The following is a 24,562-nucleotide window of genomic DNA, read 5'->3' on the forward strand; positions in this document are numbered from 1 at the left end:
GAGGAGGGAAAGTGACATCATTGGAACAAGGGGGAATCCCTCCTGAAGCAAGTAATGCATCTAATTGAGCCTTAAGACCCTCATACTCTATGTCGATTCATCATCATAGGAACTACTTAGGCCTTCAAACTCAGAATGATATTCACGAAAGGTCTGTTGTGGCATGCCATAGGCATAGTCATATCTACTCGTCCCACCAATCAAGCTAGCCACACTCTCTCAGCCTGTTCTTGGGTAAGTGGCATACCTCGATTTCTTCATGTTAAGTTTGTCGTAAATCCTCCAAAACTTGAAGATATCGATTCTAAATTGAATGGTATTATTATTAGAATATAAGTTTAGAAAATAAGTAACTATTAGTTTAAATTAGAGGCTTACATAGGTCAATTCAGCTCGCGGCTCAACCCACACGTCTGGATCTTCAAGATTTTTCTTCTTTCTTATGTGTGTTACCTTGAATGCCTCAGTCTGAGTTACCAATCTTCCTAGTTCCTTTTCCTACATATTGAACTAATTAAGTTATAATCAAGAGTAATTAAATATTAATACCTAAAATATATAAAAACTTACAGAAAACTGATACACACCAATTTCCTCCTCATACTTCCTTGACTTTGAGACCCACTTGTGTGTAGAGAACCACCCTTAGTAGATGGTCTAGCCTTCTTACCGATCTCACTCATTTGCTTAAATCTTGGATCCTTCGCCCTTAACAATATCTTGTTTTTCATAATTCAAACATTGACATTTATTACAAGGACACTTAAGCACACCATTACGTTGAAAAAGTTCTAGTGTCTTTGCATACTCCACAAAATTAGTGACGCCTTCTACAAATTCAGGTCTTAGCCCCATTCGACCAAAATTAGTCATTTTATACATCCAACTACGATTCATCTACATAAAGATCACAAAAAATTGAATTTGTTAAACACTAATTTATGTAATAATTTACTGAAAATCAAATTGTAACAATCCTAGTAGGGACTGCTTAACGAGGCCTTGTGCAAATGAATAAATGTATCTTTGGTGACTACAAAAGCATACTTCTCTCAACAGTTTGTCCCAAATAATGTCCACTTCCCTAAAAAAATCAAAATAAAATACATCATTAAAAAAATAGTAGTAAGGTGGCACTATTACAGAAGGGTCAAGGACCTTTCTGGGCACAATGATTTCGTAACTTTCCTCTCTTCATTACTGCACAATGGTTTATATCTATAGACTATAGTATATATATAACTTTCCTCTTCTCATTACTACAACCAATAAAATAATAGGTAGATCCATATGTCATCTTAATTACTCATAAACAAAGAACAAGTCATCTTAATTGTCAATTATCAGCAAAAACATCTAATCCATACATTTTTCAGTTTAAAAACAACTAAAATACATACAACGACATAAACCAAAACAATATTAGTTCTAAGTTTGCATCAGAATTTACAACGTGATTATTTTAGATTGAGATATAAGATATAATAATCTCAAAATACAATACAAATCTTCATAACAGGTTTTATTTCTTTATTCTTAGATATTACTACCAATGTATCTTTAGGCCTTAGCCCCTCTTGACCAAAATTATTCCTATTATACATCAAACTACGATCCATCTACACACAAAATTTGAATTTTTCAAGCAAGAAATTAAGACATCTTCCCAGTTAGTAGTATTAAGGGGATTCTTGCATTTGAGGCAGCAGCTTCAACTAGCATGATGATGATGATGATGCAGCCAATAGGCACTATTAAGGGTCAAGGACCTTTCTCGGTACAATGGTTTCTTAACTTGTCTCTCCTCATTATTGCACGATGGTTTATATCTATAGACTATAGTGTGTATATATATATATATATATAAATTTTCTCTCCTCAGTTAAAAAACAACCAAAATACATACAGAGACATGAATCAAAATGATATTAGTTCTAAATTTAAATCAGAATTCAACACATGATTATTAGGACTTATTTAGAGTGAGATATAAGGTAAAATAATCTCAAAATATAATAGAAAATCTTCATAACCGAGTTTATTTCTTTATTCTTAGACATTACTATCCATGTATCTTCTTCTAAATTATATGATACAAAACTTGCTAGTATTCATGTTAATCATCATGAGAAGTCAAAACAGGACATTAAAATAGAACAAGAGTAAAACCCAAAGTTAATTATATGTTCATGAAGTGAAAAGAGAATCACAAATTCTACTAATGCTTGCAGTAAATTGAAAGAGAGAGTCTACATTGATGGATGCTTGCAATAAATAAACAATATAGTTACAACTTGGTTTAAAGATTGAAAGATTCACCTTTATTTGCAGAGAAAGAAATCGACACCGAGAATTTGAATCGATGACGAAAGCTTTGGCTTCAAACCGAGTGAGTTCCGAAGGTGAAAACTAAAAAACTTCAAACTGATGAGAGGCTTGACGACAACCGGAGGCTACACATCTGTAAAACTATGGGGAAGAGACAAGTTAGGGCTTTTTTTAGCTTTTAGGTGAAGAGCAGGAAAGGAAATGAACTAAATTTAAAATGCCCTCTTATTTTAATTTAATAAAAATAAGAGACCTCATGAGGTCTCTTATTTTAAAATATTATTTTACAAATTTGACTAATAAAATGAGATCTCACAAGATATATAAACCTAAATTAGTATTTTTTATTTTAACAAATAGTGACCTCGTGAGGTCGCATATTTTATACAAAGACATACTATAAAATAAAAAAATTAAAATAAGTCACTTATATTATTAATTAGGAAGATTTTTTTATAAAATTGACCTCACGAGGTCTCTCCTGTTAAAAAAAAATTAAAAAAAAGTTATTGATGCAAATAGCGACCTCATGAGGTCTCTTTTTAGCGACCTATTTTTGAGGTCTCTTTTTTTAGGTCTCCTTTTGCAATTTTTTTAGTAGTGACATATGAAAGAAATCCTTTTAAAGAGTTTATTCCTATGAAAAATAAGAAAGTCAGAATTGAGAATGATGATTGTATTCCTGCAAAAGGAAAATGGTCTGTTGCAATTAAAACAAATTCAGGTACAAAAATAATTTTAGATGTTCTTTATGTGCCTGATATTGATAAAAGTTTGTTTAGTGTTGGCCAGTTAATAGAAAAAAGATTTAAGTTATTATTTGGAGATAAATATTGTTGAATATTTGATTCTACTAAGCAAGAGATTTTATAAGTTGAAATGAGAGGTAAGAGCTTCTCATTTAATCAAACAGAAGATGCACACAAGCCTTGTAAGACAAAAGATGAATTGACAGATTTGTTCACAAAATCAATTTCAGATGAGACTACAATCTACAATTCCTGATCCAAGGAGGAGTGTTGAGAATATGTCTTCAGATATTGCAGAAATAAAATAGTTAGCTACTTTTAAGGTTTTTAAATTATTTTTATTAAAATCCTGTGTGACTTGAATTTAAGAGTTAGTTCTTTGATTTGTTATTTGAATTTTACTGGAATATTTTTCTATTTTTTGTTAGAGATAATATCTATAAATGTATGTCTCTGAATTATTAATAATATAATTTCCTTTGACCATTCTGCAGTATTTTTTTTCTCAAAGTCTTTCTTTGTTATTTTCTTAATTGCTTTATCAAAAAACCAACTGTCACGATCCGAGTCTACACTCTGGACGTGGCCGACACTTAACAACCATTGATGGTTCCCAAGCGAACTCTCATCCTGGTTGACTACAAGCGGAAGACTAACTTAAGCATGCAAAAGCTTAAAAAATTCAATAAACTCAAATACAAAGCTTTAACTCAAAAGAAAACTCTGAATAAAATAAATTATTCAACTTGCCATAAAATAGGCAACTTAAGTCTTTAAAATATTTAATAAAATAAATAAATAATACAGACTTCTCAACTATACTGACTATCTATGAAGCCTCTAACTGATAAAGATGAAAGTAGGGACAAGACCCACGACATTCTGACTAAACTGAAAGGTAAATGAAATTCTCCGGAAACAAGGAGGCTCACCATAGCTAACTCAAACACCCGGATGTATCAACAAAGCTCTTGTTGATGATCCTGAATACATGTGTCTGCATCATGAAAAGATACAGGCCAAATGGCTCAGTACGTGGAATGTACGAGCATGCAAGGGGAATTCTAAAAGATAAACATAAGCTTAAAACTTGATAAAAAGGAAACATAATTACCTCTTCTCAAACTTACTCAATTCAAGGAATACTCAAGGATACTCAAAACTACTCAAACTTACTCAACTCAGAAGTACTCAAGGATAAGATACTCAACTCAGAGATTAGATACTCAACTCAAAGATATGATATTCGACTCTGGGTACTCAACTCTGGATACTCAACTCAATATAAAGCAACAATACACATGCAATATATGGAAAGCATTATAAAACAGTAAAAACAACTTAGTTCGTTAAAGAAAATGCAATAACAAACTCAACTTTACTTATATAATAAAGTAATATAGTTTATGTGATAGTTTCTCTAACCGACAACCACCACTATGAGCCTAAGTGGTGATACATCGTCTTGCCCACGCTGCCAGAACTGTCCTATACTTTGCCGTCATATAGAACGCTTAACTTAGTGGATCCACTAGCTTAACTTATGTGATCATCTAAAAAGTATGACCCATTAATACCCATGATGGCTACATGGTTTATGGAGACTTGAGTTAATATGAACTCGCATCCCCATATCGGTGCTCAATACTACTCCCAAAAATATACATAGCTCATATGTTTTTAAAACAAACTTCTTTCTTCGATTTGAGATAATTACTCAAAAACTTAGCTTAAAAGCTCTCTTGGAATCGATGTTCCCTTTCTTGCTCAAAACTCTTTTGGAAATCTCAGTTTCCTCTCATCTTAAATATGAAGACATTTCCTCTTGGGAATACTTAGTTCCCATATATCATTTTAAAGAAAATGAATTTTACTCTTTCTCTTTACTCAACTTCAAAGCTTAAGTCTTAAAACAAAGTTTAAACATTTGTAAAAGACTTCTTTAAAAAATGGTTCACGCCGAATTATGGACTTGAACGACTCAATGCAAGGTTTTTAATAACCATAGATAGAACTCAAATACTTGGAACTCAAGAACCTCAATGATACTACTAATTTCAAGAATGCTCAACTCAGAAAGTTCGTGCGGAATTATGAGCATGAACTACTCAACTCAAGGACTCAAAGATACTTCTCGTTTCAAGACTGTTCGACTTATAATGTTCATGCGGAATTATGGGCATGAACAACTCAACTCATGGACTTCATGGGTAATAGGTAATAGTCCCATGATTAGGATTATAATCTCAGAAGGGTTAGAAACTCGATACTCAAGACTTAGGACTTGAAAATACTATTCCTTTCAAAGATACTAAACTGATGGAGTTCATGCAGAAGTTATGGACATGAAACAACTCGACTCGATGATCTACATAACAATATGGAACTGATCATTTGTACGACTCTTCTCATTCTCTGAATTACTTCCTCAAAATGTCCGAGAGAACTCTCAAGACTTAACTTTTAACTCTACCTTGAATTTGAATTATGGATTCAAGGTTGTGATTTGTGATAGGAAAGGTCTTATGATGTTTAGGAATGATTGTTGATAGCTAATTAAACATGAGAAAAATCACGAAATCACCGTCTTGGAACAAGTCCGCGACGCGGAGATGCGGTTTAAAATAATACTCGCGAAATTAAATTTTGAGACAAAGGAGTCCGCGTCCTAACCGTGACGCGAAGCAAATTTTTTGTCACTGGGGAAGCAAGTCTGCGACGCAGACTTGCGTGCCAAAATCTGCTCGACTTTTCCTTCTTCGTTTTCTAACCCCAATTCGCCTAAATTCAATTCTCTTTCTCAATCCCTCTTTAGATTTAGATACCCAGCACATGAACACAAAAACCTACTCATAAACAACTCTAAAATTGACATGATTTCATCAAAAACTCAATAATCTCATCAAAACTCAAGAACTAAAGCCAATTTGAAGAACATAATTCAAGAACCTCAAATTTTCAACTTTCTAGAACGAACTTAACGCTGAAATTAACATGATTGGCATGTGGGTGAACAAACCCAACACTATGGAAGCTTACATGCCTGAAAGAACATCTTCTTGAAGAACTTGAAGGAAAAATCTAGAAAGAAGAACCCTAGCCTTAGCTTTTCTTGATTTTCTTGAGCGTAGAATCTTTGGAGTGAATGAGAGGGTTTGATTTGAAACCTTATTTTCTACTCGTTTAGGGCAATTTAGATGACCTTCTAAGGGTTTTTAGGACTAAAATGCCCTTAAAGAAATAAACAAAACGAGCTAGGAGTCGGAATGATTTTTCACCAGGTAGTGAGGTCCGTATTGGCTCCGCGTTGCGGAGCTGCTGCCAGGTTTGCGCGAGTAAATCAGTCATAACTTCTTACTCAGAACTCGGAATTGAGAAAACTCAGTGGCGTTGGAAAGAGGACTCGAAGGGCTTTAATTTTCTATCATGTAGCTCACCTAACTCATCCTTTACTAGGAGTTATGGTCGTTTGAAGTTGACCCAAAACTTAAGAAAAACTTAGGAATGACTTGAATGCTTTTCTCTTAGGTTCTTCTTGGAACTCAAGGTGCAACATCTAGTGACCTTAACACTCAAGAAATTTTAAATTCCTTGCAAAAATCTCACTCACTATGAAGAACGGTTCGAGTCTTAGCTCAAAAATTTTCTGGGGTGTTACACCAACATGCTTTAACCCATTTAATTTAAATATATATCCACACTGCAAAAAAATAAGAAAATTAAAGAGATGAATTTTATTTTGGGAAGATATATATTTAGTCTAGAGAGAGTTAAAATAGAAAATGAGAGGTAGATGAAGAAAATAAATGAATAAGTAAAGTAGATGAAGGAAAAACGAAATAGAGGAGGACGTTGTTAACGATATAAAATGTTGAATATTAAGTGTCTATTTTGATTAACTTATTCTTAGGTGCTTCTGACTTTTTAAGTATATTTTTAATTTTGAAGGTGTTTGAAATGGTTAAAAAATGTGTTAAGCATTCATTTTTAGGTCAAAAAAGTTTTTTAAAAAAGTCAAAAGGAGGTATACTCTACTTATGACTTTTAGCTTTTAACTTATAAGTTACTTTTCATAAGCTCATTCAAATAACCCTTAACTTTAAAAAGAATATCTCACGCGCCTTAAAAGATGAGTAATATCTCAACAATATGTCCAGTTAGCATTTGGTGTTTAAATGATATATAAAAAATAAAGTCAAAAAGATTAAAATGAAATAAAATTAAATTGGAGTATCAAAATAAAATTTAAGAACAAATTAAAAGGATTGTACGTGATGTTGGCCTAAATAAAATTAAAGAAAATATGCTATGTCTAATGTCACTTTACACCTATATGACAGTTGTTTAATTTAGTATAGCCCTATCTTTTAGTTATTATTATAATATATATCTTGGCTTCAAAGGTTACTAATGTTTTCAACTTAGTACATCAACTAATTTTTGCACTTGCAACATGAATAAAAAAAACAAAATGATGGAATGGCATGTCACTATTGCAATACAAGATGGAGTAAGTCTTCTTTTATTTTGACATGTCACACTATTCATCAATATTAAGAGATTGGGGTAAAAAAAATAGTTTTATTTTGCCTTATTTCTTTTTTCTTGTCTGACGTGCAAGACTATTCCCCTACAAGATTGTAGAGAGGTTGGCATGTCATAATCCATGTCTTAAATAGCAAGATGCATGTTTTTGTGGTCCCCCTCATTCTTTTGCCTCCAAAATATAATTTCAAAGTGGGGTTATTAGTATGTCTCCTCCACATCCTCCTATCTAAGGTCATGTCATCGCCTTAATCTGAACTTACGCATAAGGTCATGATGCCACATTAGCCTAAAGTTACGCCATGTCATGTCTCTAATCACTTCTCTCCAATACTTCTTCGACCTATCTCTACCTCTCCTCATACCCACTATAATCAACCTCATGCACCTTCTCAATGGGGCTTCTACGCATATAACTAGTATCAATTAAATATAAAAAGTTTTATTTTATATTATGTCCCACACAATTAATACTTGTGTGACCTTTTTCTAATCAGTACATTATTTCTATTTATTTCAGCAACTCTCTATCTATACAAGTTGTACATCTCTCTGATTTACCAGTCATGGTTAACACCAAAATCATAAAACTAACTTTAATCCTCTTTATGATCTACTCAGTTAAATCTAGCCCACCTGAAGATCCCATAAAATGTTCATACAACACAAATTTCAACTGCACCATTACAAACTCCTACGGGGCCTTCCCAGATCGCGCGATTTGCAAGGCATCTCAAGCTATTTATCCATCCACAGAAGAAGAACTCATTTCCATAGTAGCAAATGCAACAAGAGAAAAGAGAAAAATGAAAATCGCCACTCGATTTTCTCATAGCATACCCAAATTGGTATGTCTAGACAATGATGATCAAGACCGCGGGTTACTTATAAGTACAAAATACCTAAACAAGATCTTGAGAATCGATCAAGAAGACATGAGTATAACTGTTGAAAGTGGGGTGACATTGAAACAACTTATTAGTGAGGCGGGTAAAGCAGGATTAGTCCTGCCTTACGCGCCTTATTGGTGGGGTTTAACTATTGGTGGCTTAATTGGGACCGGAGCTCATGGAAGTTCTCTTTGGGGTATGGGAAGTTCGGTACATGATTATATTATGCGACTTCGAATCGTTACACCAGCTGATGCGTCGTATAATTATGCTAAAGTTCGTATATTGGAAAATGGTAGCTCTGAGCTGAATGCAGTTAGAGTGTCTCTAGGTGTTCTTGGAGTTGTTTCACAGGTATGTTCTCAGAGTCGTTTGGTAGAATGTATTAGATTTTATAATACATGTTTTAATTAGTTATATTATATACAATAGTATATGGCATAAAATTAATAAAGAGCAAATCATCGTATATATAAGATATTTGAATAAGCATGATTAAAGATAAAAATTATTTTTAATACATCAAACTAAGGGGGTTCGCGATTCAATTAAAAAATGATTGAAACAGAAAATCAAACAAAATTGATTAAAAATAAAGAGATTTTTATTTTTGGTTTGGATTTATATATTACTATTAAAAATTTAAGAAAATTATGTTCGTCACAATAAAAATGTTAATAATGGATTCTAAATTGGAAAAGAATAATAACCTAATGGTAGGGAAAAAAAAGAAGAAATACAATAAGATTTCGTAAAAGTCGAATAAAAAAGAAGAATCAAACCAAAGAAAATCAACAATAACCAAATAGATGAACGTGACCCACATTTGGTATGTTTTGATTTTAATAATTTAAAAATTGATTAAACTGATTTGATTTTTATTTTAATCATAATTGACTCAAATTAAACCATGAACACCTCTACACAAAATCAAAAAGTGAATCAAAATAATTTCAGAATTACTAATCACAATATTACTAATATACTTTATTTAATATTATCGTTCTTATACGCTCAATTAAACTAACAGTATATTTAACGTTTAAATTGTACCACAATAAAGTGTTGATAGTATCATTAAAATATTTATCAAATTTTAGACTGACTTTTTTTTAAAAAAAAAAAAAGATGTATCAATGACATAGTAATTATTTTGACATTTTAGTGGAAGAAAGTCCCCAACCCGCGTAATTATTGGGCCTTTAAATTCTCAATAACGAGTGAAAAATCATTTATATATCTCTAACTTTATTTTGAAAGACTCAAATTTTCTTCTCAATTTTGAATAATGAACATTCTTCTCTTACACAAAATTAACATTTTTAAATGCCTAGATTTCATATCATATAATACAACCATTATCTTTAATTTTACTTAAAATTATTACTATATTTTTTTAATTTTCTAATCTATCTAACAAATTAACTTATAAAAGATAAATATTATTTCATAGACGTAAGAAGAAAAGTGAAAAGTACTAATTGGATATATAAATTAATGAAATTATAATATTCTATAATAATAAAAATAAATGAGTAGAATAAGAAAATTTAGTTTTATTAATAATAATCTAACCCTCTAATATTTATTTATACAAGTAAAAGTAACAAAAAGTGATAACTTTATAAATATATCAATACATGCAACACCAAAATAGTTAACAAAAAAGTGTATCTATTATAACATATTTCTAAAAGAATAATCTGTTTATATTACAAATAAATTTTAAATTGTAATTTAAAAGCTATTTATTTGATTGCAATTACTAAAACTCATTTATTTATACAGACAAACGAAAATAAGAAATAAGTGAAATTAAACATACATACGACGTGCATGCATAACATACGTATATTTAATGCATGTATATTAAAATATTTATCACAAATATAGTGTTAGATTATGTTAATAATTCATAGAAGAATTATTCTACCTATATAATATTATTGAATATAAATAAAAATACATAAATATCAGGTCAATATATATATATATATATATATATATATATATATATATATATATATATATTATACATTATAAAAAGTATTACATAGATGGAAGATTGAAATCATCAAAGATAAAATATTGTATATCATAACAAGGGGTCTATGTCTATTATTCAAAATTAAAAGTGAATTTTAATTATTAAAGTCAAATTAATGAAAATAAATTATTTTTTCATTAATAATTCAAAGAAAAGACAAAGATAGAAGATAATATTGATTTTTTTTTATTTGAGCTGAATCTTGTCTATTCCAACCGATAATTAAATTAAAACTAAATGCCAAAATGTTAAGTACAATTAAATGTATCTATTACACTCAAAATGAATTTGCCTAAGAGTTATTTGGGTTAAAATGAATTAAATTGATTCAAACGCATATCATAACTCAACGTGTTTAGCTTTTACTAAATTTTAATTCTTTATTAGTTCTTTTATAACATTTTAATACCTTATAAAATTATTATTTTTTTATCATTACTTACTACATATAACTTTTTAATAACAATTCATTTTTAAAAATATTTTAATAAAAAATTTCTCATAGATAAATTTGTGCTACATATCAGTTCACAATTTGATGGACTAAAATAAAGTAAACTAAAATGAATTTAGCTAATCAATGGGTCATTCAATGATCAATCTAAATGTATATGAATTAAATAAATTATAATTTTATGAGCTAATTTTATCTCTAATCATGATCAATAATGACGGTGGATGAGAAGTTTCCTAATAGGAAGAAACATTGATTTGATCGTGCTTGTTATATAGTGTAGGTATATATTTATTGCTTAACACTACTATAACGGTGATAGTGATTGGTGTTTATTAATGAAAAAAAAAGATTGAGGTGGAAGGATTGCACATTTTGTTATGCGCGTATTAATTAGTTATGTGAATATTAGTTATGTGGATATTAGTAATTTATCTTCTATCACGTATAAGATAATACACTAATTCCCTCATAATTTATACATGTATTAATTATGTGAGTTTCTAAATTACAAATCACACGTCACATTTATTATATATATGAATAATTATTTTCTAACTAACTATCAAAATTCTACAACTTATACAAAAATTAATACATAAATAAGTTGCTACTTTACTGTCTATCAAACAACCCCTTAACGTATAATATAAAATCATTATATATTCGATGTAATTAGGGGGTATATAATAATTAAGGATCCATTTGGACATGTGATATGAAACCATAATTTAAAATTAGATTGATTTGAAATTGAAGTTTTGTTTGGACATGTAATTTAAATTTCGTAATTAAGTTGTATTTTTTTTTTCATAAACATGTAACTCCACAAGTTGTGTGAATTTATCAAAAATTCCTCAATTCTTATACAATCTCACCAAAATGAGCAAACCATATATAATTTATAAACAAGATATCGAAATCCTAACATGTCAAATTAATAAATCACATATCTCCATTCTTTTATAAGTAAATGATCGTTGTGATTACAAATTTTCAAATAAACATATTTTTATAAAGATTCACTAGTGAATAATAATAGTAACTAATTATTTTTAATAGAATATTTTTGCATTGAATGTATATATAATCTCTTCACGTCAAATATAAGTTTTAATTACAAAATTTAAAATGATATATTTCTCTTTTGACAAAATACTAACTTATGAGTCAAATTTACATTTAAAATGTTTTGAAATCATGATTAAAATCTCAAATAATGCTTTTTGAAATATTAGAGATTTGAAATAGATCCCAAATCACATATTTAAATGCTGATTTAAAATCATGACTCAACTCATTTTAATTCGAACAACTATTGAACTGATTTTACCCTAATCAATATATTAGCTCAATTCATTTTAACTTATTGATCAATTTCAACTCAACCATCCTATTTGACATTCTTTATCTCAACATATCAATCAAAGGGCTGTGGACTATTGCCATATCTATTAAGAGAAACCAAAAGATATATATATATATATATATTAGGCTTTTTTCCCCCATATCTTGATATTAAAAAAAAGTGGTTATGATGTTTTTCACTCTGCACGGATATGTGCTGTAAATTGGTGTTTCGCTTTCATGGGAGAATGTTATCAATATTTTATAGTTCCACTCATTTGAAAAAAATAAATCATTTTCTAATAATTAACTGACTACATTTTTTCATAATAAAAAATTAAAGAATCGAATTGAAGTTTGATAAAATCAAATTGAAGAATCAAACGTTCACTCCTAGTTCTTTTCTCTTTTTGACGTTCAAATTAAATCCATAATATATAGATAAGTGTTATGAACCAAGTTCAGCCCAATGTGGATACCAAGGTCACACAAGTAGTTATTGGGCTAACAACAACTACTGGGCCGAGAACGAGCAATAGGGCTAGGTTAATTTGGAATCCGGGTTGAGTAGTGGACATAAGAACGGTTCCGTAAAAAAATATAGTGATATGTGATTCAGGGATTATACAAATACAAATTGTTGAGTAAAAAGTCTGATTCTCTCATCTCCATTATTCTTAGTCGAGCTTCTCTTACCTTTTATCTATATTTGTATTTTCTGGTCTCAGTTTCGCGTTAAGGATTGTTAGTTATTATTAGCTTGTTTCCATTTCTCAATTTTATTTTTTGTGTTCTCAATAATGATAATACATATCATTACTGTGTTGGTAACTTGAGTTGTTACCTAAGTCTCAATTAATATAAACTACCTAGATAAGTATGTTTAATTCTCTTTTCAACAAAAGTATAAAAATCAAACATAACTTTTGAATGACAAATTCAGTCCTAATATATGTGTGTGAATTAAATTTAGGTGACACTAAAACTAGAACGAGTGTTCAAACGTTCAATTACACTTTCAGAAAGGGATGATTCAAACTTAGGGGAAGATGCATCTACCTTTGGGAGACAACATGAATTTGCTGATTTTACATGGTATCCGAGCCAACGCAAGGTTATTTATAGGATTGATGATCGAGTTTCTGCCAACACTCCTGGCAATGCCCTTAATGACTTTTTTGGATTTCGCGCTACACCTTCGCTCGTTCTCGCCATTTTAAGAACTACGGGTAATTAATTGTTCATAAATTGCTTCAAATGTAATTTCTTTCGACTTTATGATAATATTTTTGAGACTAGGCCATGACTTTAGTCTACTTTCTTGGTTCACTAGAGGAGTATCAAGAATCAACAAATGATGCTGGTGGAAAATGCTCAAGTGCCAAACTAACTACTTCCACATTGAAGATTGGTGCTTATGGGTTGACAAATAATGGTTAGTTAATTCTTTCATCACGTGACCGTACAAGTAATATAGGATGTTAAGTTCAGATATCGTACCTATAGAGACTCGTTGGATTGATTATCTAATTTGAATTATTATTTTAACTAATCGATAAGTAACACACACCTATGGAAATTATGTTTTACTATGCTAAATTTAATTGTTATACAATATAGGTTGAAAAAGTTTAACCAAACAAGATACTAATAATATATAAAGCTAGAACATGCATTTTTCCCTAATGCACTCTACTAAGCGACCCCTAATTAAATATGAAAACTTTACGGTGCTTTGCATATTCTCTATCCAAGTAGCATTTAACATGTAAAGGATTGTTATTTTATATTTTCATTACATTACATTATAAGTAATTAATTAGTTCAAGTTTTTATTTAATAGTAACATTATCTTCTTAATTGTATTTTGAAAGGAAGAGTTCTTTTAATATTGTCCTTCTCAATATTGAAGACTAATAATCTAAGTTGCATCGACTCTTCACTTTTGATGCTACACCTGTATCAGATTCATCAAAAATACACTAGTTCTGAAGAGTCAGGCATGTACTTGTTGATGTTTTTTAAAGAGTCCAAGCAACATAGTTACGTTAATAATTCGATTGCATTCTCTCAGGTTTTACCTTTACTGGCTACCCAGTGGTTGGATTACACAATCGAGTCCAAGCATCAGGAACGTGCCTAGACAGTCTAGAAGATGCAACAATCACAACATGCCCTTGGGACCATAGAGTTAAAGGTCTATTTTTTCACCAAACAACATTTAGCATTAGCTTATCCAAAGTCAAAGGCTTTATTGAAGATGTTCAAAAACTTGTTGTTTTAGAGCCTAAAGCACTATGTGTCCTTGACTTATACAATGGAATCCTCATGAGGTATGTTACAACTTCAAATGCTTACTTAGGTAAACAAGAAGATGGTTTGGATTTTGACATCACATATTATAGAAGCAAAGACCCAATGTCCCCTAGACTTTTTGAAGATATTATTGAAGAGGTAGAACAACTCGCATATTTCAAATATGGGGCATTGCCACATTGGGGTAAAAATAGGAATGTAGCATTTATTGGTGCTATCAACAAGTACAAAAATGTTGATAAATTCTTGAAAGTGAAACAAAGTTATGATCAATTAGGATTATTTTCAAGTGAGTGGACAAATCAAGTTTTAGGGTTAAAAGATGGGTTGACCATAGTCAAAGAAGGGTGTGCACTAGAAGGACTATGCATTTGCTCTGAAGATATTCATTGTGCCCCAAAGAAGGGTTACTTTTGTCGACCAGGCAGAATTTACAAAGATGTCAGGGTGTGTACTCGTTTATCGTCACGATAAAATACTTATTCTAATAAGTTATATCAATAGTGTATGCATAATATTATGTAAGCAGTGTCGATATTTAAAGAAGGAAAAAAATAAATAAACACATCAATGTAACAAATAAATCTAATTTAATACACTTAAATATATTAATACAATTATGTTCTCAATGAGTGCTTTTTATTACTTCTTTAAACACTAAATATGATCTATGGTTTTTCTCTTCAATTGATTAATGTACAATTTTCTTATTGCATCATGGTCATTTAGATTAACTTGTTCATTGAGTTTCAAGTGGATCTGTGTGTGCTGATTGATAGGCTTTCAATTCCATTCCATGTTAAGTGATGTTTTAGAGGTTAAATATGAATTGGAAAGCCTGTATATACACACACAAAAATTTGAGGGGAATATCTTCTTCTTTTTTTGAATATTAACTAAATTACAAATTAATATTTTGATCTTACGTTCATATTCATTCAAAGCAAAGTAGTAAACTACTTTTGTGCATTTCGAAGTAATAGCGTACTTGATAGTTAGTTAAAGATATACATTAATTTGAATTTTGAATTATCAAGATTTGGTATATAGTTCGTATCATATAGGACTCTTCTAGGTATAGAGTTTGTGTTCTCGTAGTAGTTAACTACATCGGTTGTTGGATACTCTGTTTTACCACTTTTATCACGAAGTTTATAATCATAGACGATAAACACTAATCTTAACTGTGAATATTCAATTTTATTTTGGAAAATATGGCTAAAGTATGGACCAAGAATAAACATTGGGATCATTAAGCAATATAGGTTAAAGTTTTGAGACATAGTTCATTTCATTGTAATACATGGAAGATACTACTCACTCCTAGAGATCATCACATTTTTTGTTTTGGTTTGAACATTACATATGCAGAAACTGTGATGGCTTCAACTTGTAAACGAAGGAGTAATCTTATAGGAATGAGCAATATATTGATGATTAAATTCAAAAGAAAATATAGTACATAAGAACATCCAATATGAAATTAATTAAAGATAGCCAGAAATGAAACTTACAATACACAGAAAAATATATCCCCACTAATTATCATATTGACATTTTATTTTGGATCACCGCGGGATATTTGTATTGGGTACTAATGAAGATTAATCCAAACTTAAACTTCATTCTGATCTTCATGTCCGTCTGCATTAGTCCAAGGGCTAGTGAACTTTCTTAAACTCTCAAGTTCCATAGACACTTCCTTCATCGTAGGCCTATCTTCCCCGTGCAAGTGAAGGCAACTCTTGATGAGCTCACCGATCTCTTGAAGTTGCTCAATACCTCCTTCTCTTACAACTCTATCATCAAGAATTTGAAATAAGCTATTATTTTTCATCGACGATACAAAATATTCCACCAAACATTTATCCTCGTCACTTGTTCCCCTCAAAATAGGTTTCATCCCTGTTAAAAGTTCCGCAAGAACTACTCCAAAACTATAAACGTCACTTCTGTCTGTCAATTGACCTGTGTGGAGATATTCAGGATCTAAGTACCCTAACGTTCCTTGAACCAATGTAGCAACATGTGTTTGTTCAAGAGGGACTAATCTTGAAGCTCCGAAATCTGCAACTTTTGCTGTGTAAACATCATCCAATAATATATTGGTAGATTTGACGTCCCTATGAATTATTGGCATGGATGCAGATGAATGAAGGTAAGCAAGTGAACTTGCAGTCTCTGAAGCAATTCTCAACCGATTTTGCAAAGATAACCAAGGCGCTCCATTTTGGTTGTGGATATGCTCAAAAAGAGTTCCATGAGAAACATATTCGTAAACCAGTAAGGGAACTTCAGCTTCCAAACAACATCCAAAGAGTCTAACGACGTTTCTATGGTTTACTTGAGTAAGAATAATTACCTCATTGATGAATTGTTCAACTTGATTCTCATCCACATACTTAGATTTCTTAATAGCAACTATGCTTTTATCAGGTAGTATACCTTTGTATACGATTCCATTTCCACCATGACCAAGAATTCTATCACTGGCATAGTTATTCGTAGCCTTCTTCAACTCGTCAACTGTAAATATTTTGGTCGCTTCCACACCACCCTTGATAGAGGAGATTTGTTGTTTCAAGAGTAAACCACCATTTTGTTGGAAGAACTTCTCCCTACTTTTAATGAGTTTTCGTTTCTTGATACAGAAATAGAGCAAAATTGCCCCAACCACTAGGGATATAAAGCTAACTCCCATACCTGTGTTTATAATGACAAAATATATATACTCATTTATCACTACTGTGTATACATATAGATGTAAGTAAAAACTTTTTCAATAAGAAGTAATGGCGCGTCAGTTTATTGTAATAGTGCTATCCGATAGTACTTCTGTGAGGTACCGGCCTAGGGAAGAAAAATGCAAGTAGAAACAAGTTGAATTTCTGAGAAACTTACCAATAGAAAACTTGATCCATGGGAACTCAGAGTTCGAGTTTGGTGCAATACAGCCACGACCATTCTTTTTGCCATCACCAGTGTAGCCTTTTAAGCAGGAACAAGTGAAGTTTCCGGGCGTGTTTATGCAATTCTGTTCACACATATTGGTACTTGAATCAGCACATTCATCAATATCTGACATGCAAAACAGAGAAATATACCACATTAATCCCTCGCGCTTTGCCTTTATATCTTATCTTTTAACATATTTATTTGCAGAAGTTGTTAATGGTCACTAGCAAAGAGTATTTAATTAAGCATTACAAGAACTACATTATTAGACTTACGAATCACGATCGGTCATATGAATCATCACTAGCCATTTTTCTCTGTTTTAACTCATCTTAGTTAATATTACTACCGAAAGGCTTAAGTAGTAGAATTTCTGTTTATTGTTTATTGGCATAAAATATTTGATAGAGCTAAATGAGTGCTGAATGATAGAGTTGTAACACCAATGAAGTGAGAAGTCTGCTAAAGGAGGAATCCAACTTGAATCAGAACTAGCCCTACGCACACCTTGCCTAGCGGAATTGCTTAAAAAAAAAAAAACTTGAATCAGAACTCAAAAACAAGAGAAATTGAATGAAAGAGGAGCTCGTTGTGAATAACAACTCTATGAAGGAGTAATGCTTAAATAAAGGAGAATTGATTCAGAATACTCACGCACTTACAGAGCAAAATTACAGAGTTTATGTTCTAAAAGTTTTTCTTTGTGTTTAACTGAAGTAGGGTTATAGTCTTCAAGTTGGGGACAACTCGAAGACTTGGGAACACAAACCTTGGAAGGTTTGTGTGGAGTTTAGAAATTAGAGTTTATAATACCTTAGGTTACATAAGTTTGTAATCTTTTGTTGCAAGGTTCATTGAATTTAGTGAAGTAGGGAGTAAATCTTGTTGAGGTACAAGTCATGGTATTTACACCTTTTGTTAGTGAGGTGTTTCCACGTAAAATAGTGTGTTCTTAATTTACTGTTTTTACTACTTCGTTGAAACAGTTAGGCAGCCCATTTTACTTAGGTGAAAAAGTTTAGTTAAGCAACATGATTCTAGATAGTATATAATATCAATTGGTATAAGAGCGAGGTTATCTTGTAAAAGCTAAACACTTAAGATAGGTCATGATGAATTCAGAACCACCAATCGGGCATAGTGAAGGACAATCAACAATCCATTTTTCAACGGATCTTACTTTACTTGGTGGAAGGCACGCATAGAGGATTTCATGCAAGCTGAAGATTACAAAAACTATAGGATCGGATAACTGAAAGACTAACCATTCCAATGAAAATTGTTCAAGGAGAACAAGTTTCGAAAATAAGGAGATATTTCATTGTTGAAGATCTTGTAACTCTCAGAAAGAATGTGAAGGCCAAAAATATTCTAGTGTGTGATCTAGGACCAGACGAGTACAATAAGGTCTCAAATTGTACTACAACTAAATTGATATGATCGAGATGCCCTGATCAATGCCCATGAAGGAACTAGTCGGGTCAGGAAGTTCAAGGTGGCCGTGTTGTTCACTGAATATGAAACTTTCAAAATGAAGAAGATTGAGTGTCGGCTAGAAATAATCACTAGACTCACCACTTTAATCAATAAGTTATCATCACTAGGAAAGATTCTTACTATTGAGGAATAGGTTGATACAGTTCTGAGAGACCTTTCCAAAACTAAATGGAATGTAAAAGTCACAATTATAAAAGAAGCTAAGGGCATATCTATCATGACGCATGATGAACTAGTAGAAGACCTTAAAATTTATGAGGTGAATATGGAAGATCTGAGCATCATCATCAGCATGATCAACCAGGAACTCAACCCCTCCTGACAAGTGATGAAAATTCTTCAACATACATGGAACTTCACTTCTAGTGGAACTATATATTCCAACATTGCCACAAAGAAGGCAATATGGTGGTTGACAAGTTAGCTAACTGGGGTGAACTCACTGGGAGAAATATGCCCTTCACTTAAGTTGTTTCTTTGTCTAATCAAGTTAGAGTTCTTTTGAAGGAGACAGAAGTGTTGTAAACACCGTTAAACTTAGCAAGAATTATTAGTTTTGTTCCTAAACTATTGATAGCCTTAAAAATATCCCTCTACTTGACTAGCTGAATTTTAAAACACTCCTCTCTTGCCACATGTCATAGCAAATCTCAATTCTTTTTGACGTGTGATACATTCAAAAACATCACGTCAACCTAGCGGTGTCAAAATGAGCTCAAATATAGGCAACCCGCCCATAATTTTATGTGTTGGGTTCAACATAATTGAATTGGGTTTAATCTCAACTCATTCAAGCCTTAACCCATTTTAAAAGAATTTTCAGGTGAGCTCAATTTAATCTCCAATTAAATCCATTTTAAGACTATTTATTTGTATTGGTGTGATGTATGTTCTTATATTGAAGATATGAATTACAATCAATTTTATATCTTCTTATATTGAGTTGAAATTGAAATTGTGGTTATAAAACTTAAATAATAATATGATAAAATTATTGAAATTAAGCGGGTCAAGACCCAACCCGTTTTTAGCCCATATGAGCCCAAAGTAAACTTGGGCGGGTCAGGACCATTTGAGAACAAGTCATTTGAGCCCAAAGTAAATTTGGGTGGGTCAGGACCCAACTCGATTTCTATTTCAACCCATTTAATATCTCTAATTTCAACTCAACCCATCTATTCGACACCCCTACATCAGCCTGAAACGTGGATAATCATTTTTAATTTATTTTCCCTTCAATTTTTACCAACGGCTACATTTGCTTTCTTCTTCCACTTTAAATGGGTTGATTATCCAATCATTTAAAAATTGGTCAAATATATATGGATCAACTTATATTATCCATAGTAAAATATGAATAAATTATGAGTATCTACCAATTGCACTCCCCTTAAAGTACGTAAGGGTGTAACAACCTCTAAAAAGTAGCTTATTAAGGGTGTGTTTGGTGTGAAGAAAAATGTTTTTGAAAAATAATTTTCAATTTTCACATGTTTGGTTAATTTAAATATTCTGAAAAAAAATATTTTTTAAATGGACTTATTTTCCTCTAATTTAAGAAAAATGACTTCCATATATTAAGTAAGGAATATTTCTTTTCAAAACATTACTTTAATTAGATAAATATTTTCTCAAAAAACATAAAAATATTTTTCTTCATATCAAACACACCTTAAAAGGAGAAAAGAATTAATTTGGTTGGTCGGATATTTTATGGATAATATGAATATCTATATTATCCGTTGGGTTCATCCATTATTACTTGTATTAAGTATAGATTGGATTAGATATTTTATTCATTTTCGATCAACCCATATCTAACTCGATCCACCTGTTTAGCACCCCTAGTGATGAGTCAACTTCACCTCGAGTGTTAGGTCCACGTTCCAATAAGGCAGATAAAGTAGTACGCACTATTGAGTTAATTTCTAGTGATACTGTCCCAACGATGTTTATCATTATTTTGATTCCTACCAATTATTGTGACCATACCTATTAAAGCATTTGTGTTTTACTATTATTAAAAAAAAAAAAAAAAAAAAAGGATCACTTTCAAGCTAGTAGTAAAAGCAAGATGATCAAGTGTCCCAGAAGATCAAGCGACATAAAGTGGCAAAGATAATTAAGTATGGTTATTGCGACATAAAGTATACTTTTTTTTAATGAACATGAAAAGAGCTAAAGAAAAATAATTAAAATGAGACGGAGGGAGTACTAATTTTGGTCAGATGAATAAGGGTGGCAAAGATGGGTTACAATTATGGTTATCCGCCAATTCAATCCATTTTAAATAGATTGGTCATATAATAATTAAAAAGTGAGTCAAATATGAATCAATTCAGATTATCCCTCATAAAATATGAATAATGCACTAATTGTACTCTCTTTGAAGTATGTAAACGTAAGGACATGAAGTTAATTACCTTGGCAGCCCGGCCTGATGTATGGATTGCCTTCATATCCCGGGTTACACCTGCACCGATATCCACCAATGTCAGTGTGGGAATCCACACACTGGCTATTAACTAGACAAGCATACTCTTTGCGTTTCTGTGCTTGAACACAAGTAAGATTTCCGATGGTCCAATCCAGCACGATAGGGACATTATGCTTAATCCTCTCTACAAAATTTGTATCATTTAGATCCTTCAATCCCCGGAAATGAAAACGACTGGCCTCACCAAGGAACACATAGCCACATGGATTGAAAGACGAAACTCCTGTATGATTATTTCTGGATTCTATTGTTGTTTCGAAATATTTAATCCCCTTTCGTATTTCTAATTGACAACAACCAACTCCATCCTTACATGTTCCTTCAATAACAGCATGACTAGAATTATCAGTACAGAAAGAGCCACATCCAATAGCGAAGTTAGATCCAGATAAAAAAGACAAATCATCACAACCAACGACGGTGAGTTTGTTAAGATCTGAGAAACTGTAAGGGTCTGTGTCTCCTAACTCCATCAATGGAGAATCATCTAGGAGTAAAAGTGTTCCTTCGGATGAGTAACAACTCCGGCCTACATAATTACGTATACGTATTTCTGAGTCAGAGATGTCGTAGACTTCACTGTCATGTATGAAGGGTGTTGTGACGGTGCATTGGATCTCAAACACGGGGTCTAAGGCACAACCTGACCCAATTCCAAATGGATATGGAACTGTTAGGTTTCCACATTTTCTTGGACATCCTGGTTTTGTGATGTTAGCAGCTTTGGTGATTGTGTTGGAGGTGTTTTGGGCTGTGGCTAATCTCAAGATTAGCACACACATTGAAAAAGAAAAAAGTAAAGAAATTTGCTTATGCTGCATGGTAATGGATGATATGGCATTGAGTAAAGCTTTCCTCCATACATATAAAGAAGAGTTGACTACATTCCAAAGGCAAAGACTTTGACAATGTCTAATACTTTGTTTGGATGCATGATTGTATTGTATTGTATCGTATCGTACTGTATTGTTTTAATGAATATAATATTTGGATAGATTGTTACATGCATTCTATGTCGTTACATAATGTCACACATCATAGTTTGAATGATAAACCTACGAAAAGAGTAGAGTACGGGGTAGAGCTACTATGAAAATGTAGGATAAAAGATGAAATCTTGATTATTTACTAATAAATAAAAATAAAATGAGAATAACATATTATGATACGACACAATCATACCAAATCGGTTGTTACATAAAATGAGTCTTTTCATTGTTACCTAGCGATGGATTTAACGATAAGATACAATAGAATTTAAGTAACAGCCAAAACAAACATTGTATTTAAACTAACAATGAAATAAAGAGAAAGGGGACAAATATACCCCGAACTATCGTAAACAATTTGTTGGGTATTTGCCTTGAATTTCTTATCATAATTGAGTTTTCTTTTTCCTAAAACGAAAACACAAAGTTTCCATATTTGGATAGTTCTTTTTTTAATGAAAAAGTTTATGACTTTATAAATAGAGGTTCTTCCCTTCTAACTTAGTGTAACATCCGACGATTTGAAATAACTATGGAGAAGCTGGAAATCGGAATTAGTCATTTTTGGAAGGAATTTTAAAAATCTGGCAATTTGGTTAAGTGTGGGAAAAAAAATGAGTTTTTGGCCAACTTTGAGCAGTCATAACTCCTAGCTCAGGACGAGTTAGGTGTAGTTCCAGTTATTTTTGGAAATCCCTTGGAGTGATCTTTCCAACGCCGCCGAGTTTGCTCGATTCCGAGTTCGTATGAGTGAGTTGTGCCCTTTGGAAGTTGGGCAATTGACAGGGAAATCCGTCCGAAAATTTTAAGGGTATTTTGGTCTTTTCCCTAACCAATTCTTTTGGTTATATTGTTGTGTTAGACTGATTTTTAGATCAGTTTTGTCCCATTTTAAAAGAGTAAGAGTGAGAGTGAGAGTGAGAGTGAGAGTTAGGGCTTTTGAGAGAAGAGGAGAAGAAGAGGAGAAAGAGAAGATCAAGCAAGGTTTCGTCAAAGATCGTCGTGGATATCGTCGGAGGTGATCCCTATTAGGTATGTGAGTTCATAGTGTTGGGGTTGGTCCTTCCCCCCACACTCCAAACTCGTTTTATTTTCAAGAAAAGATTTGGTTGTGTTGTTGAAGTTGTTGGTTGTGTTGATGATTGTATTGTTGAAGTTCTTGCTGATTTGGGACATGATTTGGTTGTGTTTTTGAGTTGAATCTCTTGTATGTTGAGGGATTTTATGATCCTTAGTGTTTGGGGTTGACACCTTTGAAGTTAGGGTGGTTTAGAGTTGGGAAAAAGAGGAAGAAAAGTAGAGTTTTCTGGGGAAAGGTGTCACACCCCAAAACCAGATGTGATGGCACATGCCCCAACCCCACCGGACACGTTAGCCTAACACCCAAAAACCCGACGATATAGAATTAATAAAACAAGAATAAGATAGAAAGATAAGCGGAAGTCTTTAAATAAACTCAACATAACCCCAGAATTGGTTGTCACATGTGCAAACCTCTAATACAGAATCTGAATAAAATATACAAGTCTCATAGTAAAGTTCTAGAATAGAACAGAACAGTAAATATAGATAACTTGAGGGCACGTCTGGAATGAACCGCTACCTCTCAAGTAAGTCTGGAAGCTCTAATCTGAAGATGAGTAATAAGCCGGATCTGATAGAGCTGTCAACCTATACGACTGTGTAGAAGCAAGGGTGAGTACCAAAAGCAACAGGTACTCGCAAGTAACACTAAACTAAGCTAAACTAGCAGCTACAAACAACTCCTTTCAATCCCAACCGAACCACCGAAACTTCATTCTAACAGCGAACCAACAACCTATACTACACAATTCATAATCAACAGATATATCAAACAGTGTCTCAACATCAACCTCATATCCTCATATAAGGGCAAATAGATCATATATCACATGAAGAGGGGCAAATAGGTAAAATCCACACACCA

The 24,562-nt window shown here is 32.0% G+C and overlaps 3 protein-coding genes across 3 annotated transcripts; 1 reads left to right on the forward strand and 2 right to left on the reverse strand.

Annotated features, from left to right (window-relative positions):
* Positions 1–202: 202 nt before the first annotated feature.
* LOC125870735 (uncharacterized) lies at positions 203–842 on the reverse strand. Its single transcript, XM_049551236.1, has 3 exons — positions 588–842; positions 379–498; positions 203–304 (listed from the first exon to the last, which is right to left on the reverse strand). Exons 1-3 carry the CDS (start codon positions 729–731, stop codon positions 263–265), a joined length of 306 nt encoding a protein of 101 aa, XP_049407193.1. The 5' UTR covers positions 732–842; the 3' UTR covers positions 203–262.
* Positions 843–8,169: 7,327 nt separating this feature from the next.
* Positions 8,170–15,295, forward strand: LOC125870734 (probable L-gulonolactone oxidase 6). The gene is made up of 4 exons (XM_049551235.1): positions 8,170–8,866; positions 13,334–13,589; positions 13,694–13,795; positions 14,435–15,295. Exons 1-4 carry the CDS (start codon positions 8,189–8,191, stop codon positions 15,148–15,150), a joined length of 1,752 nt encoding a protein of 583 aa, XP_049407192.1. The 5' UTR covers positions 8,170–8,188; the 3' UTR covers positions 15,151–15,295.
* A 764-nt stretch (positions 15,296–16,059) lies between these two features.
* Positions 16,060–22,461, reverse strand: LOC125870732 (putative wall-associated receptor kinase-like 16). The gene is made up of 3 exons (XM_049551233.1): positions 21,552–22,461; positions 17,578–17,754; positions 16,060–17,379 (listed from the first exon to the last, which is right to left on the reverse strand). Exons 1-3 carry the CDS (start codon positions 22,444–22,446, stop codon positions 16,292–16,294), a joined length of 2,160 nt encoding a protein of 719 aa, XP_049407190.1. The 5' UTR covers positions 22,447–22,461; the 3' UTR covers positions 16,060–16,291.
* Positions 22,462–24,562: the final 2,101 nt, after the last annotated feature.

The sequence above is a fragment of the Solanum stenotomum genome, chromosome 7, assembly GCF_019186545.1.
Source record: "Solanum stenotomum isolate F172 chromosome 7, ASM1918654v1, whole genome shotgun sequence".
Lineage (NCBI taxonomy): Eukaryota > Viridiplantae > Streptophyta > Magnoliopsida > Solanales > Solanaceae > Solanum > Solanum stenotomum.